The sequence below is a fragment of the Chiloscyllium punctatum genome, chromosome 10 (assembly GCF_047496795.1).
Source record: "Chiloscyllium punctatum isolate Juve2018m chromosome 10, sChiPun1.3, whole genome shotgun sequence".
Taxonomy (NCBI): domain Eukaryota; kingdom Metazoa; phylum Chordata; class Chondrichthyes; order Orectolobiformes; family Hemiscylliidae; genus Chiloscyllium; species Chiloscyllium punctatum.
Window position 1 is genome coordinate 109,301,426 of NC_092748.1, and position 22,777 is coordinate 109,324,202.

The window sequence follows — 22,777 nt, forward strand, 5'->3', positions numbered from 1 at the left end:
CTGGAAAGAAGAAGGCTCAGGGGGGATTTGATAGAGACATACAAGATGATCAGAGGATTAGATAGGGTCAACAGTGAAAGTCTTTTTCCTAGGATGATGACGTCAGCTTGTACGAGGGGACATAACTACAAATTGAGGGGTGATAGATTTAAGACAGATGTCAGAGGCAGATTCTTAATTCAGAGAATGGTAAGGGCATGGAATGCCCTACCTGCTAATATAGTGAACTCAGCCACATTAGGGAGATTTAAACAATCCTTGGATAAGCACATGGATGATTATGGGATAGTGTAGGGGAATGGGCTTAGATTAGTTCACAGGTCGGCGCAACATCGAGGGCCAAAGGACCTGTTCTGCACTGTATTGTTCTATGTTCTATTGTAACGGGGTCAGCCAGGTGGACCTCAGAATATGAGTGCCCTGATTGGGGCTGTTAATATGGTCCAATCAGGGAGCCCTAGCTGACAGACAGAAACAGGAGTGTCAGAGGTTCTGTTCACTCTGAGAGCTGGCTCTGAGCAAGCCGGACCTGTGTCAAGGACTACGCATGTGTAAATAAAGGGTGACTCGGTGACAGGATACCGGCCTCTGTGGAGTTATTTCATTTCTCACCCAAGTTTTTGTTTGCAGCACCATTCAGTTTTCAACTCTTGAAGACTTCCAGAGATTCAGAAAGCCTGGAATCTCAGTGCTGTGTGACCAAGGGCGCTGAAGGATACGCATTATTAGGAGCAGAGCAAGCCAACATCACATGAAAGCGGCCAGGGGACTCCGAACAAAGCATCAGTCTGTTGGACACTATCCGTTGAGGAGGTGGAATGATAAACCAGTTCTGTCAGACTAATAATCACCACCAGTAATGCACTAATTACAAATCTTATATTTACAGATACATCTCCAGTTCAAAAAAATAAGCTTATTCCAAACAGCCTGAATTACACATGGTACATTTACATTTAATCACTCTAAAAATTCATTGTTCAGTTAATGCGTATATACAATGGAGCTTTTGCCCAGTACAGTATTATCCATTGTTCAGAGTCATTCAGTCTGAGAGACTTCATTCATCAATGTATCCCATCGAAATTACTGCACTGTGGATTCTAATGACAGTGACTATGAGGTGTGAGACTGAACAGGCACTTTTATGTTGCTTTACTCCTTTCCACCTTTGTGACGGGCCTGTCTGTGGTATGTGTGTGTGTTTTCACCAATTCCTGCAACAGGGATTGCACGTTGGAAGTTACTTATTGGCTTCATCACTGGTAGTGAAAAGTGCTATATAGATGCAAGTTATTTTCATGTTAAAGTCCTCTTGCAGATAGGCATTGGCTCATCAGGAAATCTTCCATTATGAGGTGAGATTGAAGAAGTTGGGACTGTTCTCTTCAAAAGAAGAAGGCTTAGTGGAGATCTGATAGGCCTTTACAAAATCATATGCGGGCTAGATCGAGTAGATAAGGAGAAACTGCTCACATTTGTAAAAGGCTTTAGCATGAGACAGCATAGATTTCAAGTGGTGTGTAGGAGAAACAAAATGATTAGATTTGATTCCCTACAGTGTGGAGACAGGCCCTTCAGCCCAAACCAATCCTCCGAAGAGTAACCCACCAAAACCCCTTTTCCCTCTGACTAACGCACCTAATTGACAATTTAAGCATGGCCAATTCACCTAACCTGCACATCTTTGGGCTGTGGGAGGAAACAGGAGTACCCGGAGGAAACCCACGCAGACACAGGGAGAATGTGCAAACTCCACACACAGTCACCCAAGGTTGGAATCGAACCCGGGACCCTGATGCTGTGAGGCGACAGTGCTAAATACTGTACCACCGTGCCACCCCAATACAGATGTGCTTAACATCTGTTTCGGACAGTGAGTCATTACTGTGTTCAATGCACTGCCTGCAAATATGGTGCAGGCAGGTTCAATCAAGGTGTTCAAGGAGCTCTGGACAATTATTAGGACAAAAATAATGTGCAAGGGTATGGGGGAGAAAGGCAGAAGATTGGCTCTAGGTAATGATGCTCCTTTGAAGAGCTAGTACAGGCACAGTGGGCTGTATGGTCTCCTCTGCACCGAACACCCTTTTGTAAGTTAGCTTCCCTTTGTTGTCCTGTTGCTGGTCGTGAGTTCTCAATCATGACCCCAGGAGGTCACTGATTGCCCTTCAAAGAGGGTAAGGTAGCCAACTGTGACTAGTCTATTCCTGGAGAGTCCACCCCATGCTTTACCCTCACACTCTAGCCATTATAGTCAAAAAACACATCCATGTTTGCGGAGCGTGAAATTTCCTCCCTCAACTGGAATGCAAGAAGATCATTAGCGAGTTGGATGGTTGCTTGACTGTCAGCTAAACAGCCGTTTTTTCCCTAACTTTGATATTTTTACATCTGGCAAGGAGAAATAGCTAAAGAACATTAAAAAAAAACAACCGTTATTAACGTCCCAATGATTTTTTTTTCTCTGGAGTTGCACACAACAGTGTCCTGAAGATTTATTCATGGAGACTCCAATCTTCAAAAGCTGGCAATATAATAGAGGTGATTGCTGGAGGGGTCAGCGGGGGGATGGGGAGGTAAGATGTAACTTGTTAGACCTCAGTTGGAGTACTCTGTACAGTTGTGGGCGCCACATTACAGAAGCGACATCAATACACTGGGGAAAAGAGTGCGGAAGTGATTGGTTCTAGGAATGACGAAGTTCAGTGATGAGCATCGACTGAGGAAGTTGGGACTGTGTTCCTCGGACAGAAGGCAGCTAAGAGAAGACTTGATAGAGGTTTTCAAAATCATGAGCAGGCTGGATAGAGTGGACAGGGAGAAGCTGTTCTCACTGGTACAACTAGCAGGAACGAGTCTGCATAAGTTGAAGAGACGTGCAAATGAAGCAAGGGTAATGTGAGAAAATTTTTTTTTCACACAGCAGGTAGTTAAGGTATGGAACTCACTGACTGGAAATGTGGTGGAGATAGGTTCCTTTGAAGCATTCAAGAGGGCATTAGATTATCATTTGGATAGAAATAGTCTGCAAGGTGCGACAATGCTGTTACTTTTAGATTAGATTCCCGACAGTGTGGGAACAGGCCCTTCGGCCCAACCAGTCCACACCGACCCTCTGAAGAGTAACCTACCCAGACCCACTTCCCTCTGACTAATGCACCTAACACTATGGGCAATTTAGCATGGGGGGAATGTGCAAACTCCACACAGACAGTTGCCCGAGGCTGGAATCGAACCTGGAACCCTAGTGCTGTGAGGCAGCAGTGCTAACCACTGAACCACCATGCCACCCACGTCCTTGGTATTTTTTCAAAAAGAGGTCATAAAGACAGAGGTGCCAAAGTGTCCAGAATCATAGAATCTCTACAATATGGAAACAGGCCCTTTGGCCCATCAAGTCCACCCTGACTCTCCGAACAGTAACCCACCCACACCCATTCCCCTACATTTACCACTGACTAATGGACACATCCCTGAGCACTATGGGAAATTTAGCATGGCCACTCCACTGAATCTGCACATCTTTGGATTGTGGGAGGAAACCAGAGCACCTGGAGGAAACCCACGTAGACACAGGGAGAATGTGCAAACTCCACACAGACAGTTGCCTGAGGGTGGAATTGAATTCAGGTCCTTGGTGCTGTGAGGCAGCAGTGCTAACCATTGAGGAACCATGCCACCCCAATGGCAGGGCAGTGGCCAGTTCTCCCAGTTCAGGTTTTTTCTAGTTTGGTTTAGCTGTATCAGTAAGAAGCTGCTGCAGTCCAGAAAGGCTGCAAACTTCAGTGAAGATTCCTGACTGACTTTTCTCTCTGAAATCTCTTTGGAAGTTTGTCCCCTAGTGCCTGTAAGAATCTGTGTTTTTGCCAAGGGGTGTGCTTATGTGATGTTACTGGATTGGACCAGCTCCTTAGATACATTACTATATAAGTTCAGGTTAAGTTCGCCAATAGTAAAGTTATTCTAAAGTCTGTTTCCTTTTGTTTGTGTTTTCAACTTCAATGTTTAAATAAATTCTGGTTTGTTTAAAGCTGAGTGGTTTGACCAGCTGCATCACACCCAGAATATCCACCTCATACCTGCCTTTCAAATAAGGAAAAGTTAGGTCTAGGTCACCTTCCTAAAATATTTTGGGCGGCTCCAGTCTGGTCCATAACAAAGGATATGGGGAAAAGACAGAAGATTGGCACTAAATAATGATGCTGGTTTAAAGAGCCAGTATTGGTATGATAGACTCAATGGCCTCTTTCTGCACCGTAGCAGTTCTGTGAATTAATCACCTCTTCCTCAGACCCTGCTACCTTCCAATGATAAGGCTCAATACAAATGTAAGGTGGGGAGGGAGACACTGGTTGATTTTACTACTTCAAGACAAATTAATGCATCGTAGGTATTCCCCTGGCTGACATTAGCAAACTCAACAGAGGCCCTGGACTCTTCTTGATCCACTCAGCTGTGCACTTGCCAGTTAAGGTACGAAGGGAGAAAGAGTTATCACCTCAACAAGCCAATGTTAATGAACATGACTGTTGTGTGATGGAGGAGGAGATGATGGCGAGAGTATTCCAGTACCCATACGGTGCTGCCTCAGGAGGCCTAGCCAGCTCAATCAGCTCAAAGGGGGCAAGCTGAAATGTAACAAATTTCAAATGATTCATTAATCCTTTAGGAACACAGGAGCAGGAATAGGCTAACTGGGTTGTGGTGGGGTAGGGTTGGGAGTGAGTAAGAGTGGAAGAATGAGAGAGAGACAGGCAAATGCAGTCATAAAATACACTAGTAATCTAGAGGCCTAGACTTACATTGGGTTCAAATACATCTGCAAGTATAAAGCTAGTCCCTTCAGGGAAGGAATTCTTCCACACTTACTCAGTCTGGACTATATATATAGCTCTAGACCCACAGCAATGTAGTTAACTCTTAAATACCCTCTGAAATGGGTGTGTGGGCCACTCTGCTCAAGCACAGTTAGTAATGGACAACAAATGGTGGTCATACCTTGTCCCATGATGGAATGTTTTTAAAGCCTTGAACCTGCTGTGCTATTCAATCAGGTAATAGCTTCTCTGTTACTTGTCTTGGTCCCAGATCCCTAAAAGCATGCTTCTTAACAAACATCCACCAATACCATTTTAAAACTTACAATTGACTGATCATTTCCAAAATAGAGATCCAAACCCCTGTTGTCTTTTGTGTGAAGAAATTGGATAAATTGAAACGTGTTTTGACTTTTCTTTGTCTCCCATCCAGCTGATGCTGTGATCAGGCCCTCCCTTTCTAAAGGGAGAAAAAGAGAAAACTCTTGGAGTTCCTGGAAAGCAAGTTGACAGGGATTGAGATGCTGAGGAAACTGAGCAGCGACCTTCCGAAATACTAATGTTTATAAAGTGGGTGAAGTTGTGGGTTACACCAGGAAAATGGCCTCACTGCACTAAAGATTACCTCAGCTTGAAGCAACATAGCACATCAGGGAAATGGTGCTAATGTCACTGGGCCAGTAACCCAGAGGCCTAGCCTAATGCTCTGCGACATGAGTTCAAATCCTATCACAGCAGCTGGTGGAATCTAAATTCAAATAATAAATCTGTAAAACTAGTCTCAGCCAATGTGAATCTACCATTGGCTCTTGTCAGGAAAAACCATCTGGCTAATTAATGGGGCTGTGCTAATGAACTCTGCTGTTTATCCACACAGTCTCCACATGACTCCAAATCACACCAGGGACTGGCTCTTAATGCCTGCTGAAATGGCAAGCTGCTGGCTTTTCCAGCAATTCCATTCAAATAGTTCCAAGCAAACATTGCGATACCAACCATCACCCCCCGTCAAAGGTTTTAAGCCACGCTATTAGTCACTGATGCACAGGTCAAAGCCTCCCTGGAGAGGGTCCCTGATCCATTAGGTCTCAGTCTCAATCACATTTGAGTCAAAGTTTAGCTCTTTGCTCATCTACATACAGGCATTGGAGACAGTCCAGAGAAGGTTCACATTAGTGTTATCAGGTCTGGAGCGACTATTTTATGAGGAGACTGTGAGTAGGGATTGGGCCTATGCTAGACTGGGGTGGCAATGGCCTAATGGTATTATCACAGGACTGTTAAGCCAGAGACTCAGGCAATGCTCTGAGGACCCGGGTTGGAATCCTGCCAAGGCAGATTGTAGAATTTGAATTCAATAAAAATCCAGAATTAAGAATCTAATGAAGACCATGAGTCAATTGTCAGGAAAAACCCATCTGGTTCAGTAATGTCCTTTAGGGAAGGAAACTGCCATCTTTACCTGGTCTTGCCTATATGTGACTCCAGACCAACAACAACGTGGCTGACTCTTAACTGCCCTCTGGGCAAGTGGGGATGGGCAATAAATGCTGCCGAGCCCGTGATGTGACTGAGATGTGATTGAGACAGAGACCTAATAGATCAAGGAGTCTCTCCAGAGAGGCTTTGACCTATGCATCAGCAATTTGTAATGTGGCTTAAATACTTGAAGGGAGGTGATGGTTTGTATTAAATGCTGTGAAGAAATAAAGAAAACAAGCTTGTTGGAATATAGAAGAGTGAAAGGGGACTTGATTGAAATATAGAATATTCTGAGAGGATTTGACAGGGTAGATGCAGGAAGGTAGTTCTCCGCTTTGGGAGAGTCAAGGACTGGGTGCATAATCTCAGAATAACGGGTCATCCATTTAAGACAGAGGTGAGGAGAATTTCATCTCTCAGAGGGTAGTGAAGCTAAGGAATCCTTTACTGCAGAGAGCTGTTGAGAATTGATCATTAAGTACATTGAAAGCTGAGACAGACAGATTTTTAATCACTAAGGGAATCAAGGGTGATGGGGAAAAGGCAGGCGAGTAGAGTTCAGGATTATAACTGAATGGTGCAGCAGATTCAATGGGCTGAATGGCCCACTTCTATTCCTATGCCATGTGGTCAGCTTAAAGTCACAAGAGCATAGGATAGTGTTTCGGTACATATAGCCCAGCCTTCATCAGAGACTCTTTGTCTAAGTGATTACATCTGTCAATTCTCTCCTGATATATTTTGCAGATTGTTCATCCAAACAGATTTCTAGGTCTGGGTCCTGATGAACGAGAGCATGAGGTGGGACTTATAAATTAGGCATCTGTTGGGAATGTTCTTGCTGACTGATGGTTGCCCCATTCCAACATGAACAGATGCTGCATTTGTTCTTGTAGATAAACTCGGCTGGAGAGCTACAAGGGGCATTTGTTTCAGATGACACTGCCTGCATTTGTTCCATTCAATTCCCCATGCTTGCCCCCCTTTTCCCTGTAGGCAGTACCTCTGCATCCATGTAACAACAACTTGCATCTATATAGTGCCTTTCTCTTCAGAAAACCTTGCAAGGCACTTCATGGGATAGCACACAACGTGAGGAGATCTTCAGGCGGGTGCCCTAAAGGTTGGTCGAAGAAGTAGGTCTTAAGAGCACCTTAAAAGAGAGGTGGACAGGTTTAGGGAGGGAATTCAGGCATTCAGGGCCTAGACAGCTGGAGGCATGATGACCAATCAGAAAGGAAATAGGGATGTGCCAGAATTCAAAGAACGATAAGATTTTGATGGGTTGCAGTGTTGGTGGCATTACAGAAACAGCAATAAGAATTATTATGAATGCAAAGTGTTGAATTTTAGGTGTTTTTGCCCTGGGAACCAAGGTAGGTTAGCAAGCAAAGGGGTGACAGGAGAACAGCTTTTGAAGTGAATTAGAATACCGTCAGTAGGATTATGGATTAGGTACTAGTATATGGTGTGTGCAAGGTGAGAGATTAGTCAGTAAGTCATTGGAGTAGTCACCCTTTAAAATAATCTAGATCATTCAGCAAACAATTCAGAACCGCATCATCACGGTTAAATTTTCCCATGCCAAGGTTGAGATTGTTAGCACCAATCATAATCTCTCTTGGACGGACTTGGCACAGGTCAGGGGTCACACTTTAGGGGCTTCCTGACCCATAAAGCTTCAGTATCAAATTATATTGTGCATTCACAGATTAAGATGGCAAAGATGTTCTTTTTGTGGAATCACCGAATGACTGAAACACAAAAAGAGGCCATTCCATCCTTGCTGGGTCTCTGCTTGCACAACCCAGCTACCCCGCCTTTTCCTTTCTTCACAATGCTACAATTTCTTTTTCTTCATCTATGTGTCCAAACTCCTTTCAAAAGCTCCTAATGAACCCACCTCCACCATCTTCTCAGGAAGGCGCATTCTGAATCTTAACCACTCGCTGAGTTAAAAGAATGTCCTTCTTCTGTCACTATTGTTCTCCCACCACACATCTTAAAATGGTCTCCTCAGGTTCATGACCCTTAGGCCAATGGGAATCGTTTCGCTATGTCTACTCCATCCAGGGCTCCCTCATGATTTTGATCGCCTTGATCAAATTTCACCTTGACTTTCTCTGCTCTAAGGAGAACAACCTCAGCTTCTCAAACTTAAACTAGGTGACCTCAAGTCTCATCGAAATTTCAGACCAGTGTCTGCACACAAGCACTGGGCCAGGGCCCAAGATAAAGTACAAACCACTTTGTCTCGGCGTCCCATCCACTCCCAAATTTGAAGGAGTATCATGGCATTGCCAATTCCCTCAGCATTCATCCTTTAGCCTCACAAATGAACAGGGGCCTGACTTAAAGTCATAGAGTCATAGAGATGTACAGCATGGAAATAGACCCTTCAGTTCAACTCATCCATGCCGACCAGATATCCTAAACTAATCTACTCCTATTTGCCAGCACTTGGCCCTTTTCCCTCTGAACTCTTCCTGTTCATATACCCATCCAGTAGCCTTTTGAATGCTGTAATTGTACCAGCCTCCACCACTTCCTCTGGCAGCTCATTCTATACACGCACCCATCCTCTGCATGAAACTTTTGCCCCTTAGGTCCCTTTTTAATCTTTCCCCTCTCACCTTAAACCTATGCGCTTAAGTTCTGGTCTCTCCCATCCCAGGGAAAAGACCTTATTAATTTACCCTATCTTGATTTTATTAACCTCTATAAGGTCATGACTCAGCCTCCGGCACTCCAGGGAAAACAGCTTATTTGGCAAAGAACCTTAATGGTGTTGAGAGAAATCTGTAGATCAATGGATCATTCAGTCGAGAGTGTGGTGCTGGAAAAGCACAGCAAGTCAGGCATCATCCGAGGAACAGGAGAATCAATGTTTCGGGCAAAAGCCCTTCATCAGGAATGCTCCTCCTGCTCCTCGGATGCTGCCTGACCTGCTGTGCTTTTCCAGCACCACACTCTCGACTCTAATCTCCAGCATCTGCAATCCTCACTTTCATCTAAAGGATCACTGAGTTCAGGGCTTACAACTAACTTAAGGATATATCTTAATTCACTACACTCACTTCGAGCTTCTCAACATCTATTCAACTCAATGTTTGGGAGTAATGATTGGAGCAACTCTTGAGGTTAGCACATATAAGCTATTTCCATTGGCCACTGTGAGGCAACTCTTTCCCAAACTACGTTTTGATTGGATGGAGAGTCACAGAATCCTAGAGTTTTTATAGCACAGGAAAAGACAGATGGCCCACATGGCCTAATCCTTTTCCTATTTCTTATGTTCTTATGAATACTCAGCCCACTGTGTTTTATGCTGGTCATCAAGCATCCATTTACTCTAATCCCAATTCCCAACGCTTGGCTCATAGCCTTGTATGCTCGGAAATTTCAAGTGCACATCTAAATAATTCTTCAATGCCTTGAGGGTTCAAGCCTCTACCACCCTTTCAGGCAATGAGTTCCAGGTAACTACAACCCTCTGGATGAGAAAACTTTCCTCAAATCCCCTTTAAATCTCCTGTTCCTTACCTTAAAGCCTCATGTCCCTTGGTTATAGATGCCCTACTAGGATGAAAAGTTTCTCCCCAACTACCCCATCTGTGCCCTTTGAACTTTGTAGCTCTCAATCAGATCCCCACCCCTCAGCCTCCTCTGCTCGAAGGAAAACAACTCCATTTTGTCTCCAGCTCTTTATGGTTGAGAACCTCTAGTCTATCCTGGTGAAGCTTCTTTGCGCCCTCTCTAGTGCAGTCACACCCTTTGTACAGTGCAGTGACCAGAACTGACACAGCACTGTAACTTTGGCCTAACTAACGTCACATTGGTTCAACCCCAGTGCAAGTTGATTAATGGCAACCACAAAGTGCTGTACTTACTTACCGCAGTTAGGGATTCAGAAACGTATACATTCATGACGTACCAGCTGGTAAGTATTACTGTTCCTGGTGGCCATTAGACCAACATAATTATCTTCACTGCCCACCAACCCCCACTCTGTCTACAAGGGAAGATAAATGAGGTGGAAGCCAGTAAATGCCCAGTAAGGCTTCTGGGCATTAGAAGTATTAGATGAAACAAGGACAATTTACAGAAGTCAACAAAAACTAAGGCACGCCAGAATTGTCACCACATTTCACAGTCTTGCACCGCATTAATATTCACTTTACACAATGCATGTTCTACTTAAAGGCAGGCATTCACAGTTCCTGACAAGCCAGGAAAAGTAGGACAAAGATGGGAACAATATTTCCACTTCAACACAACAACCCACATTTGTATAGCACCTTTGCCGAAACAATAAAACTTCCAAAGCCAATTCACGGGAGTGTTAGCTAAACAAAATTTGACATTGAGTCACATAAGGAGGCAGTAGGACAGGTGACTGCAGTTATGGTCAAAGAGGTAGACTTTAAGGAGTGTCTTAAAGGGAGTGAGAGGGGGAGACAAAGAAGAGGGGAGGAGCTTAAGGCCCAGGCAACAGCAGGCATGTTCAACAATGATAGAATGACGATCAAAGGGGATGCAACTGGAGAATAGCACTGGAGGACTGCAGAGGACTATAGAGAGAGTTACAGAAATAGGATGGGAGCCCTCGTGAGGCTGAGGCAATGTACAGTCTTGAAAACCACAATGGGAGGTTTAGCTTCTCATCCGCATTGATGGTTCCTTGGTACAGATAACTTCAAAACAGCATACATGCTCATGTATCATGTAAAGTCTAGGGCCGGTTCACCAACCAACCTCACCTCAATACACCTTTTTGTATCTTGTGTAAGTACTGCCAACCTAAACTAGCAGATCACAGATTGGTGTAGCCACGTGAGAAAGATCCAGCATAGAAATCTGACAGCTATAGTATAAAATTCATGGATTCGTGTTCAGACAGGATGTACCATCACGATTGATTCTTTTAGCTTTTTAGATATACCTCAGTGCAGGTAACTTCATATTTGCCTTTCCATGTATACGGATCATGTGGGAAAATTAAGAATTCTTCTCTTTAAGAGAACCCAATTGGTTGATTTGGTACATGAGAATTGGTTTCCACTGTAATCAGTGAAGAGAAATTCGGGCTCAGATATAAGGGGCAGCAGAGATTCCTGTGGAATACAAGATTGGCTCACTCCCCAACTCAGTTTTGCTCAGTTACACCATTATAGCATGCGTACATTGGCACAGCTTCCAACTGTATCTCAATGGGCATCAAACATAAATAACTTGCCACAGGAGATCAAATTGGTAGCTGATAAGCAAAACCATTAGCCACAGATTAAGAAGCAAACTTTCTCGTTTTACTTGGGGAGCTTTAAGTCAGAGCTCAGGACACTGTCCAGCTCCTGAAATGTCTTTCGGTAAACTTTCAACAGAACTTTTTGTTAGGCTGAGCTTGTCAGGAGAAGAGTGGTGTGGGAGGAAAGGGAAAGTTTTTGAGTTTTCTGAGTCACTACCACAGAGGGTGACGGCAAGTTTCAGCTCACAGTGCAAGCAACGTACCTGGGCCTTATCATTTCAAAGAATCCTTGGTAAATCCATACTCTAAATATAGCCAACACCTTGGAACACCCTAGTGCTCTCTTTCTAAAGGATCAGAAATGGGATAGTTAAGAAGCTGAAGAGAATATAGGAAGGATTACCAGGGCAATCTCACATTTAGCTACATTTGTAGAATTCTCCGCCACTACAACCAATGGTTCCTCTTTGCATTTCTCCATCACTCTTGCATGTTAGAATAATTCCTTTGAGCTACAGATTCCAAAGAAGCAGATGGAATTATGGTGAAATAGCATCTTAAACCTGCTGATTATAAAAAATGTGAAGCATATCCAAACCAGGGTGCATTAAATGAACAGAACTGAATTACCGGAGGGCAGCCCTCAAATTATTTTAACAGTTGTTTTGCAGGATTGTGCACTTAAATTTACCTGGTGCCCTTTAACCATGAATAGGACCATTGTTCACCCCTCTGTTCATCATCTGCGGATTCATCACTATGCAAATTTCACCGATCAGTTAAAAGTGTCAAAATGCCAATCATGGGAATGCAAGTGAGGACAAAAATAGAAGAAACAATGAAACAATTCTGAAAGCCAGGCAAGGAGCACAATAAAAAATCAGTTTAAAAAAATAAAGAACATTTCAATGGTTTTTTTTAACTATTGGCAAGTGAAATAGGGTGGGAGGAGGTTTGGGTGTAGCAAAAAATGGAGTAATGGAGCTATTAAATCAAACAGACGGTTTCTGTAAATACAGCTACATTTCGGCAATGTTAGGTTCCACATCTGAAAATTAACACTGAAAGGGGAGGGGAAGTGGGGAATACAGAAGAAGGTCATAAACTTTCAAATGACAATAAAAAATAATGATTCCTCAGTAGCGCAGGAGTATTTCTGTACCTAGATGCTACGGTCACATTCTCAGAGCCACCTGTAGTACCAATGTGAAGAAATCCTCGGCCGATCTAGTTTCACAAGAGGTGACACGTTGCTGTGTGGCAACTAACTGTCTTGTTCGGCCACTGCGGCGGCCATCTTGTCTCCGCCAACGTCTTTCTTTATTCCCCCTCCCCGCAAAAAAAAAGAAGCATCGCTCAGTCTCTCTCATCGGGGTGGTGGGAGTTCCATGAACGAAGAAAAAAAACACAAAATCCGTAGCTGACAAAGTTTCTTTTAAGTCGTAAAGAAGTCTCGATGGCTGACCTGTGGACCTTGAAGGGTGCAAATGTTTTAATGAAGGACTGACTGCACGAAATTTGGACTGGTTATGACTCGACTATGGGTGGTTGCTATGGTTACAGGTTCACTTGCGGTGTGCCAGGGGAGCTGGGTGAGCAGAGTCCTTTTGTGGTTTCTTTCCAGGAGAAGTCCACTTGGAACGTCTTAGGTATACGTTCTTCCAGATGAGGATTCAGGTCGATAGTCATATTTATTCAGGGTGCTGGGATAATACGTCGTGGTGTACACATTGGTCTGCTGCAGAGAGGAGAAATAGTTGCTTCGGTCATCAGGAATCAAATTGTTTTTGTTCAGCGTCTAGGGTGAAACAAAGAACCAAATAAGTGTCTTGGTTTGCTTAGGTGTACGGCAACATCAGGCAATTTAATTGGATTTAATTTAATTCATAATTGGATTTTTAAAAGAAAATCATGAAAGGCACTTAAAACGAATACAGTTATCCAGCACCGTTCACAGGAGTGCCTCGGTTGTGTAATCCAGTTGAAAATGTGTTGCTGGAAAAGCGCAGCAGGTCAGGCAGCATCCAAGGAGCAGGAGAATCGACGTTTCAGGCATGAGCCCTTCTTCAGGAATCATTCCTGAAGAAGGGCTCATGCCCGAAACGTCAATTCTCCTGCTCCTTGGATGCTGCCTGACCTGCTGCGCTTTTCCAGCAACACATTTTCAGCTCTGATCTCCAGCATCTGCAGTCCTCACTTTCTCCTGTGTGATCCAGTTAGCTTGCACATAGCAAGATCCCACAAGCAAGATAAACGGCAAGGAAATCTGTTCTAATAAGGTCATTTGAGGTTAAATATGGCTGGATGAGCTCCCCTCAAAGCTCCTTCAATTTAGTGACCAAGGGGTGAATGTATGACTATGAGAGCAAACATTTCATATCTCCAATGAGAGAAGAGTCCTCCAACTCTCTTTAGCACTGAGAATGTCATAGAGTCTTAGAGTCATAGAGGGGTACAGCATGGAAACAGACCCTTCGGTCCAACCAGTCCATGCCGACTAGATATCCCAACCCAATCTAGTCCCAGCTGCCAGCACCCGGCCCATTTACCTCCAAATTCTTCCTATTCATATACCCACCAAATGCCTCTTAAATGTTGCAATTGTACCAGCCTCCACCACATCCTCTGGCAGCTCATTCCATACACGGACCACACTCTGCACGAAAAAGTCACCCCTTAGGTCTCTTTTATATCTTTCCCCTCTCAACGTAAACCTATGCCCACTAGTTCTGGATTCCCTGACCCCAGGGAAAAGACTTTGCCTATTTATCCTATCCATGCCCCTCATAATTTTGTAAACCTCTATAAGGTCACCCCTCAGCCTTCAATGCTCCAGGGAAAACAGCCCCAGCCTGTTCAGCCTCTCCCTGTAGCTCAGATCCTCCAACCCTGGAAACATCCTTGTAAATCTTTTCTGAACCCTTTCAAGTTTCACAACATCTTTCCGATAGGAAAGAGACCAGAATTGCATGCAATATTCCAACAGTGGCCTAACCAATGTCCTGTACAGCCGCAACATGACCTCCCAACTCCTGTACTCAATACTCTGACCAAGAAAGGAAAGCATACCAAACGCCTTCTTCACTATCCTATCTACCTGCAACTCCACTTTCAAGGAGCTATGAACCTGCACTCCAAGGTCTCTGTGTTCAGCAACACTCCCTAGGACCTTACCATTAAGTGTATAAGTCCTGCTAAGATTTGCTTTCCAAAAATGCAGCACCTCGCATTTATCTGAATTAAACTCCATCTGCCACTTTTCAGCCCATTGGCCCATCTGGTCCAGATTTTGTTGTAATTTGAGGTAACCCTCTTCGCTGTCCACTACACCTCCAATTTTGGTGTCATCTGCAAACTTACTAACTATACCTCTTATGCTCGCATCCAAATCATTTATGTAAATGACAAAAAATAGGGAACCCAGCACCGATCCTTATGGCACTCCACTGGTTATAGGCTTCCAGTCTGAAAAACAACCCTCCACAACCACCCTCTGTCTTCTACCTTTGAGCCAGTTCTGTATCCAAATGGCTAGATCTCCCTGTATTCCATGAGATCTAACCTTGCTAATCAGTCTCCCATGGGGAACCTTGTCGAATGCCTTACTGAAGTCCATTTGGATCACAGCTACCGCTCTGCCCTCATCAATCCTCTTTGTTACTTCTTCAAAAAACTCAATTAAGTTTGTGAGACATGATTTCCCACGCACAAAGCCATGTTGACTATCCCTAATCAGTCCTTGCCTTTCCAAATACATGTACATCCTGTCCCTCAGGATTTCCTCCAATAACTTGCCCACCACTGAGGTCAGGCTCACTGGTCTTTAGTTCCCTGGTTTGTCTTTACCGCCCTTCTTAAACAGTGGTACCACGTTTGCCAACCTCCAGTCTTCTGGCACCTCATCTGTGACTATCGATGATACAAATATCTCAGCAAGAGGCCCAGCAATCACTTCTCTATCTTCCCACAGAGTTCTCGGGTACACCTGATCAGGTCCTGAGGATTTATCCATCTTTATCCATCTTCAAGACATCCAGCACTTCCTCCTCTGTAATCTGGACATTTTGCAAGATGTCACCATCTATTTCCCTACAGTCAATATCTTCCATACCCTTTTCTACAGTAAATACTGATGCAAAATATTCATTTAGTATCTCCCCCATTTTCTGCTGCTCCACACAAAGGCCGCCTTGCTGATCTTTAAGGGGCCCTATACTCTCCCTAGTTACCCTTTTGGCCTTAATATATTTGTAAAAACCCTTTGGATTCTCCTTAATTCTATTTACCAAAGCTAACTCATGTCCCCTTTTTGCCCTCCTGATTTCCCTCTTAAGTATACTCCGACTTCCTTTATACTCTTCTAAGGATTCACTCGATCTATCCTGTCGATACTTGACATATGCTTCCTTAACCAAACCCTCAATTTCTTTAGTCATCCAGCATTCCCTATACCTACCAGCCTTTCCTTTCACCCTAACAGGAATATACTTTCTCTGGATTCTCATTATCTCTTTTCTGAAAGCTTCCCATTTTCCAGCCATTCCTTTACCTGCGAACATATGCCTCCAATCAGCTTTCAAAAGTTCTTGATGAATTGCATCAAAATTGGCCTTTCTCCAATTTAGAACTTCAACTTTCGGATCTAGTCTATCCTTTTCCATCTCTGTTTTAAAACAAATAGAACTATGGTCGCTGGCCCCAAAGTGCTCCCCCACTGACACCTCAGTCACTGCCCTGAGTAGGTCAAGTTTTGCACCTTCTCTAGTAGGCACATACTGAATCTGAAAATTGTCTTGTCCGCACTTAACAAATTCCTCTCCATCTAAACCTTTAACACTATAGCAGTCCCAGTCGATGTTTGAAAGTTAAAATCCCCTACCATAACTACCCTATTATTCTTACAGATAGCTGAGATCTCCTTACAAGTTTGTCTCAATTTCCCTCTGACTATTAGGGGGTCTATGATACAATCCCAATAAGGGATCATCGCTTTCTTATCCCTTTCTTATTTCTCAGTCCCACCCAAATAACGTCCCTGGATGTATTTCCGGGAATATCCTCCCTCAGCACAGCTGTAATACCATCCCTTATCAAAAATGCCACTCCCCCTCCTCTCTTGCCTCCCTTTCTATCCTTCCTTTGGCATTTGTATCCTGAAACATTAAGCTGCCAGTCCTGCCCATTCCTGAGCCATGTTTCTGTAATTGCTATGATATCCCAGTCCCATGTTCCTAACCATGCCCCGAGTTCATCTGCCTTCCTTGTTAGGCCCCTTGCATTGAAATAAATGCAGTTTAATTTATTAATCCTACCTTGTCCCTGCCTGCCCTGACTGTTTGACTCATTTCTGTTCTCAACTGTACTAGTCTCAAATTGATCTCTTCCCTCACTATCTCACTGGGTCCCACCCCCCTACCTTACTAGGTAAAATCCTCGCGAGCAGTTCTAGCAAATTTCCCTGCCAGTATATTAGTCCCCTTCCAATGTAGGTGCAATCCGTCCTTCTTATACAGGTCACTTCTACCCCAAAAGAGATTCCAATCATCCAAAAATGTGAATCCTCCCATACACCAGCTCCTCAGCCATGCATTCATCTGCTCTATCTTCCTATTCTTGCCCTCACTAGCTTGTAGCACTGGGAGTAATCCAGATATTACTACCCTTGAGGACCTCCTTTTTAAATTTCTGCCTAACTCTCTGTAATTTCCCTTCAGAATCTCAACCTTTTCCCTTCCTACATCGTTGGTTCCAATGTGGACAATGACCTCTTGCTGGCCCTTCTCCCCCGTGAGAACATTCTGCACCGTCTCTGAGACATCCTTGATCCTGGCACCAGGGAAACAACACACCATTCTGCTTTTTCTCTGCTGGCCAGAGAAACATATGTCTGTACCTCTGACTACAGAATCCCCTAACACAATTAATCTCTTGGAAGCCGACGTACCCCTCATTGCATTAGAGCCAGTCTCAATACCAGAAACTTGACTGTTCGTGCTACGTTCCCCTGAAAATCCATCACCTCCTACATTTTCCAAAACAGCATACCTGTTTGAAATGGGTATATCCACAAAAGACTCCTGCCCTAGGTGCCTACCTCTCTTACCCTTCCTGGAGTTAACCCATCTATGTGACTTTCCCCCTTCCTATAACTGCCATCCATCACATACTGTTACTGTTGCAAATTCCTCACCGCTTCTAACTGTCACTCCAACTGATCCATTCGATCCGAAAAGATTCGCATCCAACAGCATTTATGGCAGGTATAATCCATAGTAACCCTTAAACTGTCTTTAAACTCCCACATCTGACAAGAAGTACATAACACTGCAAAGGCCATTTTTGCTCCTTCACAATCTACAGACCCAGAAAATAACACTGTCCTATTCCTCTACAAAACACTGCACCAGGTTAAATTAATAGTTATGGCTTATATTTTAAGTTTAATCAAGAGACTTATCTCCAAAGACATATAATCAAGAAAGAACCCACTGCCTTTCTGTTGGACAGACTTAAAACAATGATTAACTTATCTGATTCTGTGTTGTGAACTTTGTCCAACAGTTCCTCCAAGATTAGTTGTGAAATTCACTGATTGTTAATTTTCCCAGATGCACTCCGATGTCCAGCGATACATGAATTCAAAAACAGCAAAGGCAGTAACTGTGCAGGTTCTCTCTCTCATAGAGGCATACAGCATGGAAACAGATCCATCGGTCCAGTTAGTCCACAAGGACCATAATCCCAAACTAAACTAGTCCCACTTGCCTGGTTTGGCCTATATCCCTCCAAACCTTTCTTATTTATGTAATTATCCAAATGTCTTTTAAATGTTGCAACTGTACCTGCATTCACCACTTCCTCTGGAAGTTCATTCTCCACACTATCCACTCTCTGCATAAAAAAATTCCCCTGTGTCCTTTTTAAATCTTTCTCCTCTCACCTTGAACCAATGCCCTCTAGTTTCTCTCATTTTGAACACCACCAGCCGCACCCCTAGGGATAAAACCTTTGCTATTCACCTTAGCTATGCCCCTCATTACTTTAGGAATCTCGATAAGGTCATCTCTCAATCTCCTATGCTCCAATGACAAAAGGCACAGCCTATCCAGCCTAATTTTATAACTGAAACCCTCCATTCCCAGTAACATCCTGGTCAATCTTTTCTGAACCCTCTCCAGTTTAATAATTTCCATCCTATAACAGGGCAACCAAAACTGAACATAGTACTCCAGAAGAGGTCTCGCCAATGTCCTGTACAACCTCAACAACATGTCCCAACTCTGATACTCAAAGGTCTGTCAACCTACGTTTTATACTCAGGTCTCTGGAATGATACTTGAATCCATGACACAGATCATGATGTGATGGGTGCAGTGTGTACTGTTGTCCCCATTGTCCCACCTAAGCTGTGTAATAGTCTTCAGCAGTTGTCTGAAGGTTACCAGGTTCCTCTGCTTATCTGTAATAAGTCCATACAGCTAATTTTTTCTCCTTTATAATACATTTACAATGCACAGTGCATTAATCCACAAAAGCCATCGCTCTGGAGACAAGATTAGTGCAGGAATTTTATAATAAGCTTGGCTTTTAGCCAACAAAGATAAACCTTCAGTTTAAACAAAGCGTAAATCAGATTTGATGCCTTGATTATAAACAGGATTACCAAAAGCAAATTCCACTCCTGCCCACTCAAAAAAAACAAACTCATTAACAGTCTGGGCTCTTTTCAGCTCTTTTATGGAATCCCACATGCACAGAATGAGGCCATTCAGTCCAGCTTGCTTGTGTCAGCTCTTTGACGACAGTAATGGATTGAGTGAAGTCGATGGGATAGTGTGGGAGTAGGCCATTCTTCCTGACAAGCCTGCTCCACCAATTAACAAGATCGTGGCTGATCTGAGCATATCCTCAAATCCATTTTCCCATTTACCCCCACGGTGACCTTTCACCCCCGTCATTGCCAAGAATTGATCTACCTCATGAATCATTGGAGTTTAGATGAATGAGAGGTAGTCTTGTTGAGATATTGAGGATTCCTAGGGGGGTTAACAGGGTAAATGCTAAGGGGATGTTTCCCCTCATGGGAAGGTCTAGGATCAGAGGGTATCATCTCAGAATAAAAGGGAGTTAATTTAGGGCTGAGATGAGGAGAAATTTCTTCTCTCAGAGAGTTCTGAGTCTTTGGAGTTCCTGGCCACAGAGAGCTGTGGGCTCAAAATCCTTGCATATATTTAAGGTTGAGATAGATTCTTGCTCAGTTGGGGAATCAAGAATTAAGGAGGAAGTGCAGGAAAGTGGACATGAGAAATACAATGAAGTGCTCAAACAGCCCACTCCTGCCCCTGTTCCTATTTCTGATGGTCTTATGGTCTCTGCCTTAAAATTATTCAAGACTCTGCTTCCATTGGCATTTGAGAAAGGAAGATTCAGTGTAAGGGCAGTTAGGGATGGGTAACAAATGCTGGGTATGTTAATAGTGCCAAGACACATGAATAGAAAAGAATATTCCACTGCTACTGGCTTTTTAAAACATTCACTCATGGGATGAGAACATCACTGACTAGGCCACCATTTATTGCCCATCCCTAATTCCTTCGAGGGCAGTTAAGAGTCAAGCATATTTCTATCTGTCAGGAGTCACATGTAGGCCAGACTAAGTAAGGATGGCAATCTCCTTCCCTAAAGGATATCAGTGAACTAGATGGGTTTTTTCCCAACAATTAGGAGAAAGTGAGGACTGCAGATGCTGGAGATCAGAGTCGACCGTGTGTGGTGCTGGAAAAGCACAGCAGGTCATGCAGCATCTGAGGAGCAGGAGAATCGACATTTCAGGCAGGAGCCTTCATCTTTCCTGATGAAGGGCTCCGGCCTGAAATATCGATTCTCCTTTTCCCAACAATTTACAGTGAATTCATGGTCATCATTAGTCTCCGAATTCCAGAGGAGGTGAACCCAGGTCCCCGGAACATTAATAGATTAACAAGCCAGTGATAATCCACCTGGGCCATTGCCTCCCCCTGCTCTTTACCCCATTTCCTTTTCGAAGCCTAGTGATCATTTGCCCAAAAATGGCAAAGTACTACAAATGTTCACTATGGGGAAGATGGGGGTGGGGCAGGCCTTGAACTGACCTCAACCCAATTAACTTTCGATATGAGGAGAGTCAGAAGATGCTGGGATTGCACTCCTTAGAACGCAGAAAGCTGAGTGGAAATATTCAAAATTTTGAAAGGGTTTGATACATGGGTGAAACTGTGTCTACTGACAAGAGAGTCAGTAATCCTCAAGATTTGGATTATAGATAATTGGTAAAGGAAAGAAGACGAGAAGGCTTATTTTTAAGGCAGTGAGTTGATCTGATCTGCCATCGAAGCAGATTGAGTCATAACTTTCAGAAGGGAATCGAATAAATACTCAAACATGGAAACATTTTCAGGTCTGCAAGGGTTGGACAGGGGGAGAACGGTTAATTGGACAGCTCTTTTAAGGTTTGGCACAGGCATGCTGAACCAAATGACCTCCTTCTGGAGGGTATCATTCAAGAGATGACCCTCAAGGATCTCCAGCAACTTCACAGAAGCATTGCAAAAGGAGGCCATTCGGCCCATCTTGTCTGCACCGACTCTTCAAACGAGCAAATCACTCCCTCCATTTTCCCACTATTGCACATCCTGCCTTTTCCAGTCCAATCTCTTTTGAATGACTGGATTGAGGCTGGCTTCATCAAATAAACCCCATCCCATTTGAGGATGGTGCGAGGACTAGTGATCACCAGATTAAGAGTTTAGGCGGGAAGTGCAAGCAATGAATAGAACTGAATTGTATCAGCTTTATTGTCAACTGTACTTGAATGAGGGTGGCACAGTGGCTCAGTGGTTAGCATTGCTGCCTCACAGCATCAGGGTGCTGGGTTCGATTCCCACCTGTCTGCGTGGGTTTCCACCAGATGCTCCGGTTTCCTCCCACAATCCAAAAAGATGCGCAGGTCAGGTGAATTAGCCATGCTAAATTGCCCAGTGTTAGGTGCGTTAGTCAGGGGTAAATATAGGGTAGGGGAATGGGTTTGGGTGGGTTTCTCTTCGGAGGGGCGGTGTGGACTTGCTGGGCCGAAGGGTCTGTACCCACACTGAAGAGAATCTAATCTAATCTAAAGGTTTACAGCTGCCATATTCCACAGCACCATCTTAGGTACAAAGGTACCTGGGTACTGATTCTTGAAGCCTGGTATTATAGGTCCGAGGAATAAATTAGAAAGATAAAGAACTAAAAAGTTCACAATATCAGTCTTTCCAACCCAATCGTAGCCTCAAGGGAGACTTCCAGTGCCTCATCGCTGCCTGTGCTGGACCCACCAAAGTGGGCAGAATGGGGCAGAGACAGTGAACAATTTTGCAAAGAAGTTGGATGGACACTTGAGGAAAACACAGTACACCTGCAGGGCTATGAAGATAGAGTTGGGGAATAGAACTGACTGAATTGCTCCACAGAGAGATAACATCGATTCGATGGGCTGAATGGCCTGTTTCGGGGTAAAAATGACTCGGTCTTGTCATTGCCCAACATCGAACAACCATGAGCCACCGTTCAACATGAGAGAAGTGTTGGAGGGAAATGCAAAACGTCCGTTTCAAAGCAATTGGAAAGAAAAATAGTCACAAACACTTCAGCCTGAATTGCAGAGCTGGATTTGTCAATTTAGAATCAGTCAACCAAATGCAAAACCCGGTTACCTTGATTTCCATTGGATTGTAGAGTTCATTCTTGTTACCCTGACTGCTGCCTTTGTAATTCAGGTGGTTGGGAGTGGTCGGATGAATGACAGTGGACTCCTGAGATTGTCTGTGGCACCGCTGGCAGTACGCGTAGATCAGTAGGGTGATGAGGGTGGCACCCAGGAAGCAGGAGACTCCAGTGGCAATCAGATGGTACACACTAAAGGCTGAGTGAATGAATGGTTAGGATCTTAAGAGCTACACCAGACTAAAAGCCATAATTTACTGTACTATAGTGGAACACAGCTAGGACATGATACCCCTCAACAATGAGTTGCCATTGTCTTAAGACATAAAGCTATGGGGAAGAAGCATTACTATTACACCCTAAAACTCAATCCTTAAGCACATAGTACTGTCCCCTCAGGTTAGTAAAAATAAAAACAGACGAATCTCATCAAGTGAGCAAAGGGTTGATAACTAGAGGGCAGAGGCTTGAGGTGACTGGTAAAAGAGAC

General features: G+C 43.9%; 1 protein-coding gene across 4 annotated transcripts in view; it reads right to left on the bottom strand.

Moving 5' to 3' along the window:
• Positions 1 to 860: 860 nt before the first annotated feature.
• The window catches only part of sema5ba (sema domain, seven thrombospondin repeats (type 1 and type 1-like), transmembrane domain (TM) and short cytoplasmic domain, (semaphorin) 5Ba), a 335,820-nt gene continuing 313,903 nt past the window's right edge, over positions 861 to 22,777 (bottom strand). For 3 of the 4 annotated variants that reach the window (XM_072579916.1, XM_072579917.1, XM_072579919.1), the window contains exons 22-23: positions 22,278 to 22,486; positions 861 to 13,345 (exon numbers count right to left, since the gene is read on the bottom strand). In XM_072579916.1, coding sequence (XP_072436017.1) covers positions 13,193 to 13,345; positions 22,278 to 22,486 — 362 coding nt within the window. In that variant the 3' untranslated portion in view covers positions 861 to 13,192. The remainder of the gene's footprint in view (positions 13,346 to 22,277; positions 22,487 to 22,777) is intronic. The other variant, XM_072579920.1, reaches the window with a different exon arrangement.